At 39.0% G+C, this 21,052-nt stretch overlaps 1 protein-coding gene across 1 annotated transcript; it reads left to right on the forward strand.

The window, feature by feature from the left end:
- Positions 1 to 149: 149 nt before the first annotated feature.
- Positions 150 to 15,713, forward strand: LOC137295674 (histone-lysine N-methyltransferase SETD1B-A-like). Its single transcript, XM_067827153.1, has 15 exons — positions 150 to 366; positions 491 to 627; positions 2,211 to 2,306; positions 3,035 to 3,205; positions 3,578 to 3,677; positions 4,120 to 5,951; positions 7,255 to 7,485; positions 8,353 to 8,428; positions 9,062 to 9,163; positions 9,591 to 9,756; positions 10,277 to 11,412; positions 13,323 to 13,441; positions 14,217 to 14,348; positions 14,718 to 14,975; positions 15,470 to 15,713. Exons 1-15 carry the CDS (start codon positions 336 to 338, stop codon positions 15,641 to 15,643), a joined length of 4,761 nt encoding a protein of 1,586 aa, XP_067683254.1. The 5' UTR covers positions 150 to 335; the 3' UTR covers positions 15,644 to 15,713.
- The last annotated feature ends 5,339 nt before the right edge of the window (positions 15,714 to 21,052 follow it).

Raw genomic sequence — 21,052 nt, forward strand, 5'->3', positions numbered from 1 at the left:
CCAATCCTAATACTACTAATTTATTATTTCTGAATTACAGTCATAGTTATATTCTGTATTTCGGTCACATGACACATAGCCTGCACGGGTAACAGCAAACAAATAAAACGAAACTATCGTTTTTTCGGTTTCCGCTACATCCGCCTGTTGAATTGTGGGATAGCAGGGAATTTTGATACAACACAGAGGGATGTGTTGTTGTTTAGTCATTGATATATTTTGGCTCCAATCTGTCCAGACGAGTAGTTAGTAACATATAATGATCGACAATTGTATGCAAGTGTATCTTCAACCATACTTTTTATTCCAATCTTCTTAGATTGGCCCTGGACACAATGGAACATGACAGAAGACACCCAGATCCATGTGAGAGAAAACACTATTTTGTGTATGAAGAAAACGAACAGAAGCCGGTCTCCTATATAGCCCGTTCGATTTCTTAGAGTTATGTCAGCATCTTCTCAATGCATGCAACTGCTTCTCATTTCAGATCTCAATGGCTTGCAGAGAGGGCTTCCAGTTGATCAATTGGACAAGAAGAAAAGAAACTATAAACTTGTTGTTGACCCCTTTCTCCATCGAGGTCAGCAGCAGAAGGTCTACAGAATTGATGGCGTGATTCCTGGGGTGAGAAAGTCTGATGGGACCCTCATCTCTAGCAACAAGGCTACAGATTTAGAACTTATGACCCAACGATTCAACATGTTTTTTCGGCCTCTATTGCGATGATGTTTTCATGCATCATACCATGATTGTCTGAACCAGTAGTGTGACCACTGACTTAAGTCCAACTGATATTCAGAGTTGTTTGATCGTTGATCTCGCCATTTTTTTTTTATGTTTATCATCATTACTTTGACATGACACAATTGTCATGTATTTATTCTGTGCACCAGAATGTCTGTTTTGCTGAAAGTTTTAATAAGGTCACAGGTATGCAGATCAGCAACTTCAATTAATGCATTGTCAATTCAGTTTTCTGTTGACAACATCAGCGATCTGAGTAGGAGTTAGCATGCATAAATTGTTATGATCATAAAAGCAATCTGTCATGTTCATGCAGTCTGCCTCATGATCTGTAGAAAGTTGTCCCACTTATAGATGGTTACTAACATGTTATTATGTTTATGAGATTGCGCAATAATCACAGAGATCTACATAATCTGTATGCACTAGCCTTTCAAGAATAAGAATTCAGTGTTTAGAGAATCTCTTCTAATATTTTGGTAACTACCCGTCCTTACAAGGTCTCAAAGCATGTCCTTGTTTAATACTTGGTAAGTGTGAATGCATATGATCATAAGTTTATTACTTTCTAGGTTATTTCATTACTTTGTAGACACTTTTGGGACATTTTCAATTGATTTTGATACTTTGTAACAATTTCCTGTTTCTGTGCTTTTTGTCAATCATATTAATGTTACCATTATATTAGATGCTTTTGCCTTGAAACAAAAATAATATTTTTCAATGCTTTGATGGTTTCATAACTATGGGTATGTCATTTCTCCATTTTGAGTAGTTTAGAAATTTTACAATTTACCTGTATCCATTGTGATTTCATGATGTTCAAAATTTCTACACATTGTGAACACTGCTGGTAAGACACAGTCTTAAAATGATCAAACATAGCTTTGGTCATGTGAAAGAGTAGGCTTTTTAAAACATTTTAGCATAAAAAGACAGTTACGTGTTGGAAAAAGTTACATTTTTTATGAAAAAAGTTTGATGTTATTTCTCCTTATTATCTGCTGGCCATGCTTAATATGTAAAATTTGTGTGTTACGAAAGTGCTCCATCTTGCCCTTCACTCTAAAGTAGATGATGCAACATCAGTGATTTAATGTTTCACTTTGAGAGATGTGTGTAGTTAAGAATCTTTTGTTCCTCCTGTCAGTGAATTCTCCAAAACATGTTATATCCCCATTACACTGTTTATTCTAAGTGTTTTTTTGCACATCCATTAATACATATTCAAAGATTTGTGTTCATGACCTTTGTTTGATAGAGTGCTATTTGAAGGGACGTGCATATTTATCAACATCCTTTGTATTTGTTGGCTCATTCTGTTTCATTCCTTATGTTCTGATTGGTAACTTTTGACGAATGTTCTCATTTACAAATTCTGCTTGCTCTATCATAGGCATAATATGTAAAAGCGAAAAAGTTTTCAATTTCATTTCTGAAGAAGAGCTATTTTGCTGTTTCAGGAAAATCGCCAGATCGAGCCCCGTGATCCACGTTCCCGTTTCCAGAGGATTTGGAGTAGGAAGGAAGTTGCAGACTTGCCAGTTCCTAGGTTTAAGGTACTACTTCCCTGCAGACAATTCATGATATCTAAGCCACTGTTTTAGGAGGCGTAATATTTGGTTCTAATATGAAATATTTGGGACGCTAAGAACAGCATATGGATGTCAACTTCTTTATTGTGAATTGCACAATGATCGGAGTGTATGCTTACTCCTTCATCAGTTGCCCATCATAAATACCCTTCATAGATTTGATTGATACACTGTTGGCCAAGTCGTCTGATGGACTGCAATCCAGTATGCAGAGTTGCATCCCTTTGGCAGGCCAGAAACTGTAGTCATGGGTTCAGATCCCATTTCACCCTGATTAGGCTTCTGGATTTCTCAACGCGATACCCATTCCACCAAAGTTGAAATGGCCTGAGGCCTGCAGCAGTTTGACTTTGCTGCTTCTTCAAGCTGTTTGGTTGGTTTTTTGGTTAGTGCTTCTTTCAGCAGTATTCCAGGGGTATGTAAGTAATCGAATCAGGACCAACCAGTACAGCATGATCATCAATATCCACAATTCAGATACTTTGACATGTGTTAGTCAAGTCAGAAATCCGACAACCAGATCTCTCTAGTCGCCTCTTAAGCATGGGTGACTGCAGACCAATTCTTACATGAATCTTTTATGGTTCTTGTCCAGCTCACATGCCATGATTAAAATGGAATAATGTCCAGTACAGCATTTTTCATCACTCACTGACAAAACAAGATTTTTATAAAATGTTTTTCGTTTTCAGTATGACTGCTACTATGTTGGAACACCGCCTGCTAAGGAAATCACTTTCCGAAATCTTAATGACAATATCAACAAGGACTTTTTAGAAAACATGTGCAAAACATTTGGGAAGATTGAAGAATGCAAAATCTACTACCATCCCAAGACGAAGAAGCACATGGGCATTGGCAAGGTGGTGTACCCCAATAGAAACTTGTTATTTAAAGCTCAAAAATGCTTATAGGACCCAATATGGAGGGTCATGGGTTGTTATTACATAGAAACAATTAGTTTTCTAATGTTCATCACAGATGGTGTTTTTATTTCTAATGTTGTAATGTGTTTGTATTAGTAGGACAAAATAGGTTTTGCAACAACGCAAGAAGTTTCAGAGTGCTGAATTAGGTTTCTTGATATGATGATAAGGTGTGGATTGCAATTGTAACAGATGGCGGGAGATGCTCACTCATTAATACCATGTAGTGTATTTACATGTGAACAATACAGTTACCTATGTCAGGTCTGGTGATTGCATGCTTGTGAACAGTTTGTTTCGCTATTTCAGGTCATGTTCACATCTTCCAAAGCAGCTCGCATGTGTGCCGAGAAACTGAACCAGACATCTCAGATGGGCAACATCATCACGGTTGTCATAGATACCATGGGTGGGTGACAGTTCAGTTTCTGAACAGACTGCTTTTCTCACGTCATGAGGAAAGTCAAGTGTCTTTAATCATGTTTGAAGGAAGTGTCTTTTATATTCCTGCACACATCTAAACAATGATAGTTAGTTGTCTGTCAAAAATATTTAAGTAAATCAATTGAGGGGAGACAATCATGGGTTTGTTTTGTTCATATGTACACATTACCTGTCATAAAATCACTTGAATTTTGCTTAAAGTGGCATAAAACCTGTCACTCATTCAAAATAAGGGAGATAACCTGATATACAATGGACAGAGTACATCTGAGTTTTGTGACGTATTGTCTGCCCTATATTATTTGTCCTTATGTTGCTGAAATCAAATGAAAATGATATTAGGAGCCCAATTTCAAGTAGTTGCTGCTGTAGGCTTCACACACTATTCGCTCATTGTTTTCTTTCAGGACGAGAGCGATCACGGATCATTGAGGAGATGTTGGCTGAACCCAAGCAACGTCTGGATAAGCAGATGAGTCATGGTCATAAGAACATCCGCAATGACTTCCCAAAGAAGCATGAGGCCTATGACCCAGGTGATAACGAGTTCCCTCCAAGACACCCACCTCCGCCATCTTTTGACCATCTGCTGTTCAGTGAAGGTGGACATTCTGGTCCTAAGTCTGATGTCAGCTACTCCAGCCATTCAGACCTTGGGTATGGCTCAGGCACGTCGTCAGTCAACTATGGTGATGCTTATAACCACACCCCTTTCCCAACTGGGAACAAGTATGACATGCAGCACTACAATGTTCCACAGACTGGGGACTTTAACTATGGTATTCAGCCTCCATTTGGTAACCATCATCCTCCAGCCCATCCTCCAGCCCATCCTCCAGGACATCCTCCAGGACATCCTCCAGTTCAGGATGGATTTGCAGGCATCCCTCATTTTGATCCAACTCGACCTCCCCCTCCTTTGCATACAGTCCAGCCTCCAATTCAGGAGGAACCATTCCATTCACACAGTTCAACAGATTACCATGATAAGAACAGCAGAAGCTGGGGAAAGCCTAGGGGTGAGGATAAAAAGTGGGAGAGGGAAAAAGATAGGGATCGTGATCGGGAACGCGATAAAAACAGAGACTGGAAACGAGACAGGGATCGTGATCATAGAGACCGTGATCGGAATCGTGACCGAGACAGAGATAGGGATCATCATAGAGGGCGTGATAGGGATCGAGAGCGGCATAGAGACTATGATCGGGAGTATGAGAGAGACCATGATCGAGATTATGAGAGGGAGAGAGACCATGATAGAAGAGGCAAGGGTAGGGACAAAGAGGAAAAGAAACCGAAGGAAAGAATAGAAAAATCAGTAAGACCAAAGACCCCAGAGGCTGAAGAGAAACCAAGAAAAATGACTCTGGAGTCTCGCATACAGGAACTCCTTACAGGGTTTGTTGATGAGGAGCCTCCACCAGAACCAGCGAAGACTAAGAAAAGTGACCTATCTCCAGTAAGTGACCGCAGTTGGGATCCTTCCTCTGGTACTCCTGGTGCATCAACGCAAGACACAAACTCATGGCCCACACCAAGTCATCACACCCCAGGGGATAACTCCTGGTCAACACCTCACTCGCATCAGCAAACCCCTGTAGATGGATCATGGCCGAAGCCTGGTGCTCACCAAGATGCATGGCCATTGGGAAATCACAACTTCAGGAATAATGATGCCCAAGGAAAGTTCCCAGCTTCACAAGAAGTCAAGACAGACGCTGTGAAACAAGCATCTCCTGCGGGAGAGACAAGTGACATGGAGGTTGATGATGACGATGACAAAATGTCTCTTTCCTCCATCAGCAGTGGTGAGCAGAAGCTTGAAATCAACCCTCAAACGAACTCCACCCAGGCCCAGCAAGGGTCTTCCACATCTTTCATGCAACCAGCATCCACATTGTCATCATTCAACCCAACAGCAACTGTGTACGGTCAGGGGCTGACTAACATCAACCAGTGGCCTGGTTTTGCCTCCTACCCACCCCATTCTAACAATTTGTTTAATCCAACATACAATCAGAACTATTGTGGTTATCAGAACGGTGTGAGTGGCACTTCAGACTTTATAGAAAGTGCAGACAAGCTGCCAGTTGATGAGACCATGTTTGCCAAGGTGCTCAATAGTTTTGTGAAGGAACTCAAAGAGGTGATGCAAAAAGACTTGTGTAAAAAGATGGTTGTCAGCTCAGCGTTTAAGTCCTTTGAAACGTGGTGGGATAAGGAAACAGAGAAAACTAAGGTAAGGGGTTTGAGTTCTGCTTCTTGAATTTATTCTTAAATGTCTTACAGTGTATTAAAGGTTATGCTTCCATCATGTTCAACATGAAGTCACCTGGTATGAACAATTTTCAAATTGCTTGTGTCATCACAATTCCTATTTACTCGGTATAGTCCACGGCCAAGTGATCCATCATATAGGATCTCTCAACATGGATAATAATTTGACACAGTATAGAGCTGTTCACTCATACATTTTCAAACACAGAATTCAAAGAGTCGTCATTGAGGAAAGATGTATTTTACTCATGTATTATAATGACGATGATATTAAATAGGACATTGTTAACCTTCAGTAAGTTACATTTTCTGTAAATGTCTATGCAGAGTTGTGTCCCCTTAGCACTCCTGAAGTATCTGTTGACTGGAAAAAATCACAACTCATCCTGATTATATCTGCGGATTGTTTCTGAGTTAGTAAGCTCTGTACTCTACTTGAGGGTTTCTGATTGCAAAATGTCTGAGGAGTGCATCACTTTGGATTTCCTCCTCTATTAAAGTGACATACTATTTCTCTGACAACAATGAACGGGAAAGGTTTTCAAACCAAAGCTTGATTATGCTTGTCATAAAAGGCAACTAACAGGATTGGGTGGTCAGGCTCACTGACTTAGCTGAGACGTCATCAGATTCCAATTGCTCAGATTGATGCTCATGCTGTTGCTCACTGGATTGTCTGGTCCAGACTTAATTATTTATAGACCGTTGCCATATAGCTGAAGTATTGCTGTGTGTGACATAAAACTAAACTCACTCACTCAAACCAAAACTGCATCGATCCCAGTTCACTCATGCAGTTATCTTGGTCATAATAAACTGTTTGAGAGGCACTCTAAAAGTTGTAAGTAATAGAAATGACAAGTGTTTATGGATGATCAACTTCTTTGTTGTACAGTAGCGATGTAACCATTTTCGAACTTGACTTATGATCTCATGTTCGAAGATGGTTTAAATATCTATACCGCAATGTTGCTAATGGACAATAAAGATCGTCCACAAAGACTTGTTATTCTTATGGTCATAACAGATTATTTGATAAATGTCCACTGCTTTAATCCTCAGAACAGTTAATTATGTTTAATTTTTATGTACCATGGTGACAGTTGCCCCTGTTTCATGATAATACTGTGCTGTTTCATGATTATACTGTGTTGTTTCTGATAATACTGTACATTGTGAAATGGGAACATCGTGAATCAGCACCTTGAAATGTTCCCTGGAATTATTTTCTCTATTTGTCACTGTATCCCTATTTTCTGTTCCAGCCAACAAAATCTTTACCAAGTATTGAAAAGACAGTTAAGTCAACACCAGCTCCCGCACCTACGACAAATCAGAACGCTATGAGTTCAACGATCGCCTCACTGTTTGAGTCCAAACCGTCTTGGTCTCGAGACGGGGTTATTGATAGTGGTTTTGGTAGCTTCAATCGCAGCTTTGGCAGCGGAGGGCTTCTTGGTATTCGAGGAGGAATGCCCAAGATGCCATCATTTAAGGTCAGTCCTTCTCTCTGCTTGTCACAGGATTTCGTTTTGCACAAGAATGGAATGGTCTGCTGCTGCCTGTATGTTGTCCGTGTAGCTGGGATATGTCTAGATATGTCTGGTGGTGGTGGGGTAGCAGTGTAGTTAAGGCACTTTCTTATTCAGCTGAAGACACAGATTATAATCCTCTCATATGCACAGCGTTTGAAGCCCATTTCTGGTGTCTCTCGTTGTGATATTGCTTGAATATTGCTGAGGCAGCATAAAATTAAACTTGTTCACTCTCACACCTACATTTTCTATGCAGAGTTATGTCCCCTGGGAATGGCTGAAATTGTGTAGAGTGGATAAAATCACAATTTATTTTGATTGTATGTAGTTTTTCTTAGTTTGTAAGCTCTGTACTATATATGGTCATCATGTCAGCTCATGTTAGCTCATCATGTCAGTACAAACCCGGATATTAGAGTTGCAACTTAAATGTTGTTATTGTTTAAATTTAATTGAACTGATAACCACAGATGTTTCACTAAGATAAATCAAAGGTTGAGGTTCATAAAGGCTCTATTGCTTTTCTTTATTCTACTGCATTGTATGCAATGTTATGATATCACCACATTATCGTGTGCTATGACATTTGTGAATTTATCTTTTTGTAACTAGTTCAGTTATAGCCTGTACATTACAATTGCAAAAGCTTATAATGTCTGTTTTTAATATTTTTTAGCTGATCTGAGTTGCATCATATTATGTTTCAAAACTTCAGAGACAGTACAGGGCTTTAAGTGAATGACAGTTTGAATGCGACATGCCACATTTACCACAAATGAAGATGTATTTCTGCTTTGTGTTATGTAAAATATGATTCTATCTCTGCAGAAAAAGTTCCGTCCTCCATCTCCTCCACCAGAAGAAGGCCACACCTCTAAACATGAAGAAGAAGAAGCGTGGTCAGGTAAAGTGTCATTGATAAACAGACTGTGCTTTGTTGTGAAGTCATTCGTATCATTATAAAGTGTCATCGATAAACAGACTGTGCTTTGTTGTGAAGTCATTCGTATCAGTATAAAGTGTCATTGATAAACAGATTATGCAGTGTCATGGATAAACAGACTGTGCTTTGTTGTGAAGTCATTCGTATCAGTATAAAGTGTCATTGATAAACAGATTATGCAGTGTCATCGATAAACGGACTGTGCTTTGTTGTGAAGTCATTCGTATCATTATAAAGTGTCATCGATAAACAGATTGTGCTTTGTTGTGAAGTCACTCGTATCAGTAAGGTGTCATCAATAAACACACTGCTTTGTTGTGAAGTCAGTCTTATCAGTAATGTTACAGATGTGAACATATGAAGTCAATACTACTTTCTGTTGTCAAGGATTCATCATGAAAACACATCATTTGTTGTTAGTGTATAAGGGGAGATAACTTTTCTCTTCACAGGGTTATCTCCCTTGCAATTTTTGTTATTTATGATATGTCTTGCTTCTTTTGTTGCAACATTTTCCAGATAAGTGTCAAGAACAAAAACCTGAGTTATTTTATGTTGGTATACTATAGTAAAGGTTGTGTCATTTGTATCTAGATGGAGAGGCAAGTCAGTCTCCAACTCGTTTGTCGAGGAAGCCAGTGGTCAGTGAGAGCGAGGAAGAATCAGATGAGGAGGCAGACAAAACTCAGTCTGGAGGTAAGTGAACGTCACTATTCATTCATTCATTCATTCATTCATTCATTCATTCATTCATTCATTCATTCATTCATTCACCGTTGTCAAACCGTGTCAACTTGGTAAGGTCAGATAACTCTGAGTAGTGCTTCAGCATGCAGAGGATCGTCAGTATGTTTCTGTGCCACCTGTGATTCAGTTATGCCAAGAAATGTATTATGGCTCAATGTATAGGGAATTCAATACATTTTCTTTTGGGATTCCCCCATCACTGTGCAGACCCAGGTTCATTTACCCCATCAGGGTGCAATGTCTGAAGCCCATTTTGGGTGTCCCTTGTGATATTACTGGAATACACCAAAAAGTGGCCTAAACCCAAACTCACTCTCTTACTTCAAATAGTCATGTCATTTTAAGAAAGGATTTGATTCTCTTATTACTGTTTCAGATGAGGAGGAAGATGAAGAAGAAAGTGGAGAGAGCAGTGAGGAGGAAGACAGTGATGAGGAGGAAGAAGAAGACAGTGAAGACGATGAGGAAGAGGAGAGTGAAAGTGATGAAGAGGAGGTTGATATCGAGACAGAGTCTGACATTGACCTCCTCAAGAAAGACAAGTAAGTTTGTTTGTATTGGACATAAATAACTAAGTTAGTTTTCTAATCTTTACAGTACTTGACTATTAAAGACATTTCATGCAGTATGTAATTATCACTGACAGTACATTTAATATGTGAATTACGTAAGTAATATATTTTGCCTCATTAAAACTTAACAATCAAAACAAATTGATCAAGCTCCCCTTGCTTAATCTTGGTATACATGGGTTTCACATGCACTAGTGTTTCCATGATTACGATACAGAAATGTTGTGTTTACTCTTTTTTTTTTGTTCTGTGGATGTACAAACTTTTTGTGGCAATATCAAACTCAATTTCCCTACATTTGTACAATATGTGAAACTCATTTACTGTCCCTCCGACATGATATTGATAGAATATTGCTAAAAGCAGTATAAAACTAAACTCAATCAGTCATTCTCTCATCTAGCCAAAATGTCTACAAAATGCTCAATGCAGTATCAAAGTAGAATCAAACAATTGATGATAATATGCATATTCTTTGTGAATCCCTCAGGCCTTCTGTAAGCAGTGCTGAAGAAGCAGAGCTGAAACCAAAGGAAGACACTCGGCCTTTGTCTCCGATCAGGGAAGAAAAGGAAGATGAAGAAAAGGAAGAAGGAGAAGTTAGTGATCAGGAGGATGAGGAAGAAACGATGGAAGTCACAGAACCTCAAGAGAAACCAACTGCAGTAGCTGACAAGGAGGAAGAGAAAGTGTCAGAGGTCAGAACCTCTTCTCCACCACATCCTCCTTCTCCAAAGAAGGCACCACCTCCTCCGCCCGTAACAAAGCCTCCCAAGCCCTCAGCAGAGTCCCCTGAGCTAGCCAAGCTAATTCAGAAGACATTAAGTCCCGATTCCAAGGTGCTAGAGGGAAAGAATGAGAAGGAGGAAGATATTCCTCCTCCAGTTGGCAATGAGGAGACGCTCTCACTTCCTCGTTCTGAGGATGATGGGGATCGCCGTCCTTATATGAATCCTGCTATTGCAGAACATGACTATTTTGCTGCTCCCCCAACACAGGCAGATGAGGCAGATTCAGATGCTACAGCCTCAGCTGATGAGGAATCTGCCGGTCTGTCCCGGGAGGTTTGGATGGACCACAGTTACTGTCTCCCCCCAGCAAAGTTTGAATTGCCTGAGACAGATGTGTCAGACTATAAAGAGAGTGATGATAGGACTAGTGCTGTGTCTAAAGTGTCAAAGGTTAAGGACAAAAGTGTATTGGATGTCAGTGAATCTGATATCTCTTCTGATTCGCCGACGAAGAAGAAAGGAAAGCAAAAAGAGCCCAAAAAGCGTCCCAAAAAGAAAGATGCTTTGGCAGACATTACAGCAACCCTCAACAGTCGAGGGAGTCGTGAATTATCCAGTATTTTACCACCTCCTAAACCTAAAGTGTCATTTAGCCCAAGGTCTTATGAAGACGAAAGGCAAAAGTTTTTTGAAATGTATCATAAAGGTATGGATGAAGAAGATATTCAGTATTTAAAACGGACATATGAAGATCTGATGTCATCCGATGACCCCATGTTTTACTGGATCAATGACATTTTGTGGGTTGATCATCCGGTCACTAATATTCCGGATCCATCACCACCAAAGAAACGACGGAAAGTGGATGAAGCTCAACACAAAACAAAAATATCAGGTGAGTACAGGAGCAATGGCAAAATCAGATCTCAAACAATAATGACTGTGGTGTATTCAAACCTGCTCTTGGGCCTATTTTCAGTGCCTTGGCAAATGTCAGTAAAATTCACATACTGAAAATAATAACTTGTTTTGAAATTGTTGAAGGAAATGTTCGCAATTTGTACAGTGTTACCTTAATTACAGAGGTAGCTTGTATATCCTTGGTGGGTCCAATAATGAAGGAGAGTCTTAATGCTACCTTTCTCCATTTTTCATTGAATACAGAGTTAAAACACATTGATATTTTTTTCCCCATTTCCTTGTCAAAATCAGTTCAAGATAGAACCCTGAATGGTTCTGAATAGGGAGCTTTGCAAAGTTTCAAACATACATCACTGGTTAATCCAGGACAGGAAAGAGCTGTGTTTCTGCTGTACAATCACTTTGATGCGTTTTATTATTGCCAGTGCCAAGTTAGCATGTGAATGATGGGGTGGTGGCGTAGCCTAGTGGTTAAAGTGTTTGCTCAGCAAGCTGAAGATTCGAGTTCGATTTCCCACATTGGTACGAAGTGTGATGCCTACTTTTAGTGTTCCCCTCCATGATAGTGCTGGAATGGTCAGGGCGCCAGATACTTTTTAAAGCAATTGGGTTTTCGCTTCCATGTCTGTTTATGTATGAGGAATTGCATGTTTTGAGGAGTACCAAGCATATTGGGTACTCCCACTTGTTTAAAGAATTGAGTACTTTTACACAGAGTTTCTTGTCCTCATTGGGTAATTAACACTATTTAATACATAAATACGAATGCTTCTCAATAGGCCTAAGTTTCCAGTAATTCTTCTATTGCTAAATAGTTCGAAGGCATTTTCAGACACTCAGCATGGAAGTCATGTGCCTACTACAGTAAACTCTGGAGAGCTACTACAGCCATAATAGTATATGTATATATAAATCATCACTTAACATCTGCTAACATTGTTACAGAGGTTTGGCGCCACAACAAATTATCATACACAAGCCAATTTAGTTCATTGAGTAAAGTATGCAAGGTATTAATACTATTGTGGAGCTATTGGGTTTTAGGTGATTCTTAGTTTTTTGTACTGGTGTATTTGTAATGATTTGAGTAAATGTGATTTTTATTGAGTAATATACGCAAATTCGCACATAATCTGGAGCTCTGAATGTTGCTAAAAGCATAAAGCCATACTCTTATGCAAACAGGGATGGTTGGAGTGGCATTGCGAGTATAAACAATACCACAATTTCTCTGAATTGGCCTAGAGGGTTTGTTAGCAAAACATGTTGCCTACAGTTGTAAACACCCTACTTTATGAAACCCCTATTTTCAGTATGTGTTGATGTTATCTTGATATATTATGCAGATCAGCTGCAAAGATAATAGCCCTCGCTCTATGTCCTAAATTTGTCTCATGCATATGGTGGTTCTGGAACATTAGTATTCATTGTCAATGAGAGGCACTGGTTTATGGGTTTGTTGCACGGAGTATTTGGGTTTCACATTAAATGTTTTACTGACAGTGATGTGTCATGGTCATTGTTGTGAAGTACTGGGTTTCCACCACCCATGGAGATTTGAGTTTGCATTGATTTTCCAAAACCCATGTTTGTCATAACAGGCGATTAACGGGATCAGGAGGTCAGACCCCCCCTGTCGTGGTTGTCACGTGTCATTGTATCCCAGTTGTGTAGATTGGTGCTCATGCTGTTGATCAACGGATTGTCTGTCCAAACTCAATTATTTACAGACATCTGCCATATAGTTGGAACACAGGGTTAAACTTTCTCACTCACTCACTCACTCACTGTGCCCTCTGATGTTTTGCACGGTCAGCTTTGTGTAATGCAGTGGAGGTTCACATGTCAGCTAAGACCTAATATTCCTATGTTTCATGTATCCAGGCTGTGCAAGGACAGATGGCTACTATAAGTTGTCAATGGAGGAAAAGGCTCAGTATCTGTTGCATGGTGCCAACGCCAAGATGCAGCAGAAGGTAGCAGACAGCATCAACCAGACACTGGTGAGTTATGGTCAAAGGCAAACTTTTATAAGGAGACTGCCATGGCGATACTGTGGGACTACTGGCCCCAATTAAATAATGCCCCTGTAGCACTCGAGGCTAGTCATTAGGGACCATTCATACTTTCATAAGTTATAGTAGCTGGAGGAGGAGGATTCGTTATGTTTGGGAGGGGGTGTGTCATCAGTTTTGTATCATGTACTATGGGGGACTATTTTGTACATACCCCCACCTCAACCCACCCTTGCCATAAATTATGACTAACCTCTTAAATGAGAATAAAAGGATCAGTGTCTGACTAGGTTACTTGGTTGATGGCATAGAACTCTACCCTGATGGCATAAATGGTTCCCAATATCAATCATTGGATTGTTTGGTCCAGGCTTAATTCTTTACTGGCCACTGTCGCAGCTGTGATATTGCTGAATATAGTACTCAAAATCTTAGTGGTAGTATTTAGGGAACCCAGGATGCTATCATTAGGATCAGTTTCAGATGAATGTTTCTGATATTGCTTACACTAAAACACCTGAAATGTGAAAAAATGTTGTGTTTATCAACATCGTAATATGTGATGTAAAAACACCACAACACCACACACTCAGCCACACCCACAACCACGCCACGCCACGCCACGCCACGCCACGCCACGCCACGCCACGCCAACACAACCAGCATGCATGTAAGTTTCTGTATGCTGTTAATATTGTAATTCTGAATGCCCTGTTACAACCTCTATTGCCTCACAAGTTCACTCTTGCCCATTTGACTTCAGGCTGAACAGGCAAAGAAGAACATGGTGTCTTCCCGAGAAGCTAGGAGTGAAAACAGAAGGTTACAGACAGCTCTGTCTGATTTCTCTGACCAGATGGGAATGTCAGACCTATTCAAATTTAACCAACTCAAGGTTTGTACTCAAACTGTCCTTAGCTTTTGTTGAGCAGTGCATGTTGTCCATGTTGGAATCTATTTCAGTAGTGACTTTCAGACAGTTATAGAGGCAAATTTTAGCTTTAGAATCTTCACTCTGTGGTCAGTGGTTAAGATGATGACTTGTCATGCCGAAGATCCAGGTTTGATTCTCCACATAGGTACAGTGTTGACTTGTATCGGTGATACTCACAACAGCTTTTATATACTATAATTCATGTATTTTTAATGATAACTATAATTGAAGCCACAATATGGCTGATACTGGAATCAATAAATTTCATTATGGGAATCGGATTGATCTTACATGTCTAGCATTGTATAATCATGTAACCATTTATTCCAGTTCCGAAAGAAGCACCTGAGGTTTGCAAAGAGTTCCATTCATGACTGGGGACTGTTTGCTCTGGAGCCTATCGCAGCAGATGAAATGGTCATTGAATATGTGGGTCAGGTAGTTCGTCAGTCGATGGCTGACCTACGTGAGAAGCAGTATGAGAACACTGGTATTGGCAGCAGCTACCTATTCCGTGTTGATGGAGAGACCATCATTGACGCGACCAAGTGTGGCAACCTTGCCCGATTCATAAATCACAGCTGCAATGTAAGTAATTTTCATGCTTATATCACTTATTTGTCTGGACATTCTCGTTCTCATGCAACCATCATACATTAAAATGTTGCATATAGAGCAGTGTTGAATTGAATTAACAAACCAGGTGGATTTTTAGAACTGCAAACTGTTTGATAGTCATATCTTAGATGTTGACGGATGAAAGGTCCATGCAATTTAAAGACGGCTTTTATATTGTACTGTTATGGCAACATTTATGTATAGATCCTCATACTGCCATCTTTACTGACAATAGCGAAAGCATCTACGTTGATACATCACCACACCTGCACTGTCTTTAACTAAAAATTGTGATCCTTTTGTGTTCAGTTTTGGTTATTATATATTGATAGATATTTCATGAAAATGCTGTTAACACTCACTCACTCACTCACTCACTTGAAGCAGACTAGCTGAATAAAACTAACCTGAATTTCATGATATCAAGGCCAAACAACTATAATCTATTTTTGTTTTCATTGCAGCCCAACTGCTATGCAAAGATCATCACAGTAGATACTCAAAAGAAAATTGTTATCTATTCCAAAAGAGACATTGATGTCAATGAGGAAATCACATATGACTACAAGTTTCCCATTGAGGATGAGAAAATCCCCTGTCTCTGTGGCGCTGTTGGCTGTAGGGGCACTCTCAACTGATGGAACAACCTGGTATACTGGGATGTGTTCAAAAGGTGGAACAACCTTATATCGAAATGATTCATCTGTGATATGGTGGGGTTTTACCCAAACTGAAAAACATGGCTTCGAATGTTGGCCTGCCCTGTGTGCTAAAAGGGTCCTTGGGTCCCATGTGCTTCGATTGTCTCTCAGCTGTGCTTTGTGGATTAACCCTCTGTGTGTGACAGAGCAACAGGTAGTGCAAGGTCAAGGTCATGGTCATATACAGAAGGAAGCAAGGACTGGCCAATGGACAAGATGCATTAAAGTCAGCTCTCTCAGAATGGTGGATGTGTAAAAGAAGTTTGGAACTCATGTTCTTATGAATCTTGTTATAACCTAAGGTCAAAGTTCAAGGTCAGGGTAGCATTTCAATTGGCATCAACAATAGCATTTCAAATGGCGTCAACAATATATGAAGTTTAAGCTGCACTGTTCAATCAGGATGTGAATGAAGAGGCATGGTTACCACTGTGAAGGGGCTTTACCAACTTCAGTTGGTAAACAACAATTTTGTAGTGATGGCAATTTAAAGACAGTGTATTTCGAGACTTTTGAGTCAAATTTCATTTCATTTACGATTCCATTACTTCATATTCAAAACATCCCCATTGCAGATACAGAGCAGACTCACAGATTGTATTTCATGACCAATATCTCTAACGTTTGTTCAGAAGAAGGAAAGTTCCAAGGATGAGACATTAAACATCAAGGCAACTATGTTCAAAACTAATGCATGGAATGTTGAATTCTTTGTAGTTAAGTTAAAGGTAAAACATTCTAAATGTTTTCATATTTTAGCATTCAAGTCTTTTAGTTTGCATTGTAGCTTTGATATCAGGAGCATTTTAAACACAGCTCATCATAGCATTACTATTCAGATATCATGTACTGCCCAGAGATGCTAGGGGAATTGTACAATCATATTCATAACATATTCTAGTCAACCTTCAACACTGTCAACCATGCCTTCATTGTCATTGGCACTTTCTATCTTCTGCTTAGTCTACATGTAAATCCTCCATTGTTAGGCATTTGATCTGTAATTGATGGGGTCCGTTTGTCATTATCTCTAGACCATTTCATGCTTGTCATCATATCCCAATTCCCTTCATTGATGATCATGTTTAAATTGGCAGGGCCAGATCTGAATATATACTGACAGCTATCACGGCTTGGAAAATGCTGAGTGGCAGTAGAAAAAGACCCACAAATACACAAAGAAAATTAATATGTAGAGGAAACTATGGCAGTGTATGAAATAAGCCAAAAACCCTGGAAGACATCATCATTTCAAAAAGTTACGGGCCCAAAATGGATTTAATCAGACCAGACACCAAGAATTCACTCAGATGTAGGGAACGTCTGAAATTTGCGCCAGACTGTTGGGTTGGCTAGCTGTAAATTTAAACAGAAATCGAAACCTTATATTTCATAAACTATGGTCCAGGTTTGGCTCTGAACATAGTCACGTAGAAGAAAACTCTGATATTGTCTTGTGAAGGGTTAACAGTAGGAGCTTTAAACAAGGTGTACTGCTTGAGGGAATATTTCTTATTTTCCGAGTCTACCAGTAAATCTAGACCCCTTCATCAGCTGCTTGGCGAAAGAAAATACACAAGTGAAAATTGGATTTTACCTAACAATTATCAAAATCCTATCTGTTGAAGTCCAAAAAGACAACTGATAAAGTGATACTCACCATAAATATATTATATATGGAAAATATCAATTTCTAGTATAATGTAGAATGTCAGTAATGCACCTAGCCTGGCTTCATATCCTGCTGATAGCTGGCAAATATATTCTGATTATTATTACCCCAGATAACCCAAGATGCCTGTGAGGCACTGTAGGATTAATAGTCACATGATTTGTCCCACCAGGTACCTACTTCCTGCGTGGTGAACAGAGGCAATTTTGAATAAACTTGCTTGCCAAAGGAGAGACCATGTGTGTGCTTCGATTTGGGGCAGGACTGAAACTTAGAGGAGTCAAGGTGCCAAACAGTCACCATTACAAGGACTGTTCGCGACCAACAGTGCTTAACTTCAACAGATTTGTAACCTGAGCTCTATGCATAGGACCACACATGACCACTCTACTACTAGTACTACTGCAAGAAAGAGAAATACAATTTTATATTATTCAAAATGTGCATGATGTTATGGTTTTTTAAAATGGACTTTGAGTAATTGGGTCTTTTGTTTCAATTTTTTGTTTGACTTTTCTTACGTAACTGAACAATGAAATTCAAGGTGTGCTGTGCAGATCACTGGCATTGTTGTTGCCTCTTCTGCAGCTGCTGTTATGCTTCAAAAGTGCTACTGAAATTGTTTGTGATTGTTGTATGTATGATACATGTGTAACTTATATCTGTAACCATGGTAAAGAATGCAGTGAGAAACAGCAACGTTTTAGAAGAACCACACAAAAAGGCTGTTTTCTGAAACATGTGGAATTGTACAAAAATAGTTCTGGACATGTAGTTATCAAAGCTATGAGATACTGGGTGAAGAGCATCTCTAAGACTGGTGAGTGGTCTTGGCATTTCAAAACATAATTTGTCTTAGAACACAGTTCAGCAACTACCGAACTGCCAAGTAAATTTGTCTCGTTATTTTCCGACATTTGACGTCTGTTCACGGGACTTACTAAGCATGAATGATTCACAAGTGATAGCTATCGCTAGATGTCACATGACTGTTCACCTGATTACAGTTGGGCTGATGGGGGACAAGTGGTAAATTGCTTGTTACATTTTGTGTATGTCTGAAAATTAATGCATTTTGTAATTGCAATTTTTTCTGATGATTCAGTTAGGTTTTGCATATTCAGTAGAACAATAAAGCCTGATGTAGGAAATTATGGAATTAGTGCATTAGCCATTTTTTCCTTCCTGTTTACCAATTTTTGTCCCTGGATTCATTGCACCTGCTATTTTTCTTTTCTTAGATCACTGCCTCAAATACTAGTAGTTAGTTACTGAGGGAGAACATTGGCCCTATCATTAGAAACATTGTGTTTTGTTGTGCAATTACTTCCCTTTTTCCTGCCAGTGTCCTCTTGAATCATCCTGTTTATGATCCTTTGTCAGTGCTGTAACCATGGTCTTGGATTTCACAGGCATGGCATCTGTCTACAACCAAACTGTGATGTAACATAAATGATTTTCTGAAACTCTATTCCCTGATCAAGATTTACTCTTTTTATCATACGGCATGGTCCCATCATGGCATCAAACATCAAACATTTATCAAACATCAAACATCTAAAAATGGACAGGTGCTGTCTTTATTACGAATGCAAAGGTAGCCATGCAAAGGTCATTCAAATTCTGCACCTGTTAAAAGTAAATGCACAATGATGTTGGTCTTACCCATGATATGACAGTGGCAGCCAGAATATGTATGTCATCCTGTCGACCATGGTTGTACCAAAAGTGTTCAGTGGAAGCGCACATCGTATGTGATTGTATTTCAACTGCCATTGTAGGATTTGGTCCTGAGTGTAGCACCCTGATTTGTCAACTTTCCAAAGGTATCCTCATCTTCTGATTATCATGGATGAATTTGACTTCATCAGTTGTTAGCTCAGGGATTCATCTGGACATGCTCAGAGGGCCAAAATGGCTGCTAATCTGAAGCAAAGTCTGAAAAAATTCCTCGATGGAATTCAGATTTCAGAAGTCATATTGCTCTGTCAGAACAGACTCTGCGGCTTAGCATAAGTGACTTGTACTTTGTGCAAAATAATATTTTTCCAAATTGCCTCCCAAGGGAAGAAGTTTGGAATCTTGAATAAATCCCTGTAGCTTTGAAATCCAGTGCTGATCAACTGATAGCCATTGATTTTCATTTATACTTAATTAGAAACAATCAGTTTTCTGTTCATATGTCAGGATATGCAGCAACTTGTATGATGCATATATGGAACTAGAAATCTAGTTTCACATGTAAATTTTAAATTTTAAATTTTAAAATTGAAATTTATATGTGATTACATAGGTGTTTGTTTTGGTGTTTGTTTTCTTTGTAGAGCTTGGTTATTTTGGACGAATTCAATTAAATTGATTCATCAGACAAATTAATTTATACAAATTCATTCAGAATTTGTTTGTAATAATTTCCAAAGAGGTTACCATGGTTATCAATTTTGGATGCTGCAATCACGATGGGCTAGATGCTTCTTTCAACTTATTGTAATGAGCTGTACAAATTGTGTAAATCAGATGAGTTGACAAACAGCCACAACACTTACAATGCAGGTTGTGCTCTTGTATTGTAAATAAACATTGTGAATAAGAATGGTTTTACATACAGAATTAATTTAATTGTAAATGACTGTATATTTTTGCACAGTTGTACAAATTTGTTATACTCTAATCCATTGTTAGTGTAAGTGTCACTCATATTTCATTGTGCATGGTTCACACACTAGTTGAAATGCTCACATTTTTTAGCTGTGTATATAGAGTCTGATGTGTACAGAATATGTTTCATTGAGACTAATGTCCCTTCTTCATTTCAACATTTCTCATCACAATAATTCATTTATAAAATAAAAGCTTGTATGCAAAGAATTGCAGAGATTTTGATCTCCTTTTGTCAAAACTGTCTTTCTTAAATATTTTCAGAATGGTGTGAGCAGTCAATGAACATTTTTTTCTGTTGTTTTTTTTTTTTTTCGTATTTTCACTTTTATCAGGTACATTTTATTTTTACCTGTAACTTGTGCCTGAGCTATGTGTTAATATTTTCAGTTCATCTGTCGTAATGTCCCAATCTACGATTTACAGCATTTACAAAGAGGACATCAGTTTTGGATAACTTGTGCATTTAAGTATAACTCCCCTGTTGTACACAAGATTCAAGTTATTGCCCTTGTACATAGTGTTGACCTTAGATTGGTGTTGCTGTGTGCTATAGACGGACATGTACCATTGCTTGTGGACAGGGAGGTGTGTACTAAGGTCGAATAAACGAAAGTGCTGTGGTTCCAATTACAGCTCTTTAAAATTTAGGGTAGGTAGGTGAGATTTAATAACACATTTATCAATGTTAAATTGCTTATTTAATCAAGCCTGCGGCCATCATGTCGACTTTCTCTATTAGAATGCCTGATGTCCATCAGTGCCAGGAAGAAACAGTGGTACCTAAATGCTTATTTTGTTTGTACCGCTTGAGAAAAATCGGTTCTGCACCAGAATTAAGGGTTGGTCAATTAATCTGAACCACATTTTTTACAGGCCTAAATCTGTTTACATTACTTTATGTTTACTGTACAATAGGGCGTCATGGGGTTCGAACTCATGTTTTCTACTTCATATGCAGACACGAATGACCAGCACCAAGTGATTGAAATACAGAGAAAATATTATGCAACCAG

Source organism: Haliotis asinina, chromosome 1 (assembly GCF_037392515.1).
Source record: "Haliotis asinina isolate JCU_RB_2024 chromosome 1, JCU_Hal_asi_v2, whole genome shotgun sequence".
NCBI classification, from domain to species: Eukaryota; Metazoa; Mollusca; class Gastropoda; order Lepetellida; family Haliotidae; genus Haliotis; species Haliotis asinina.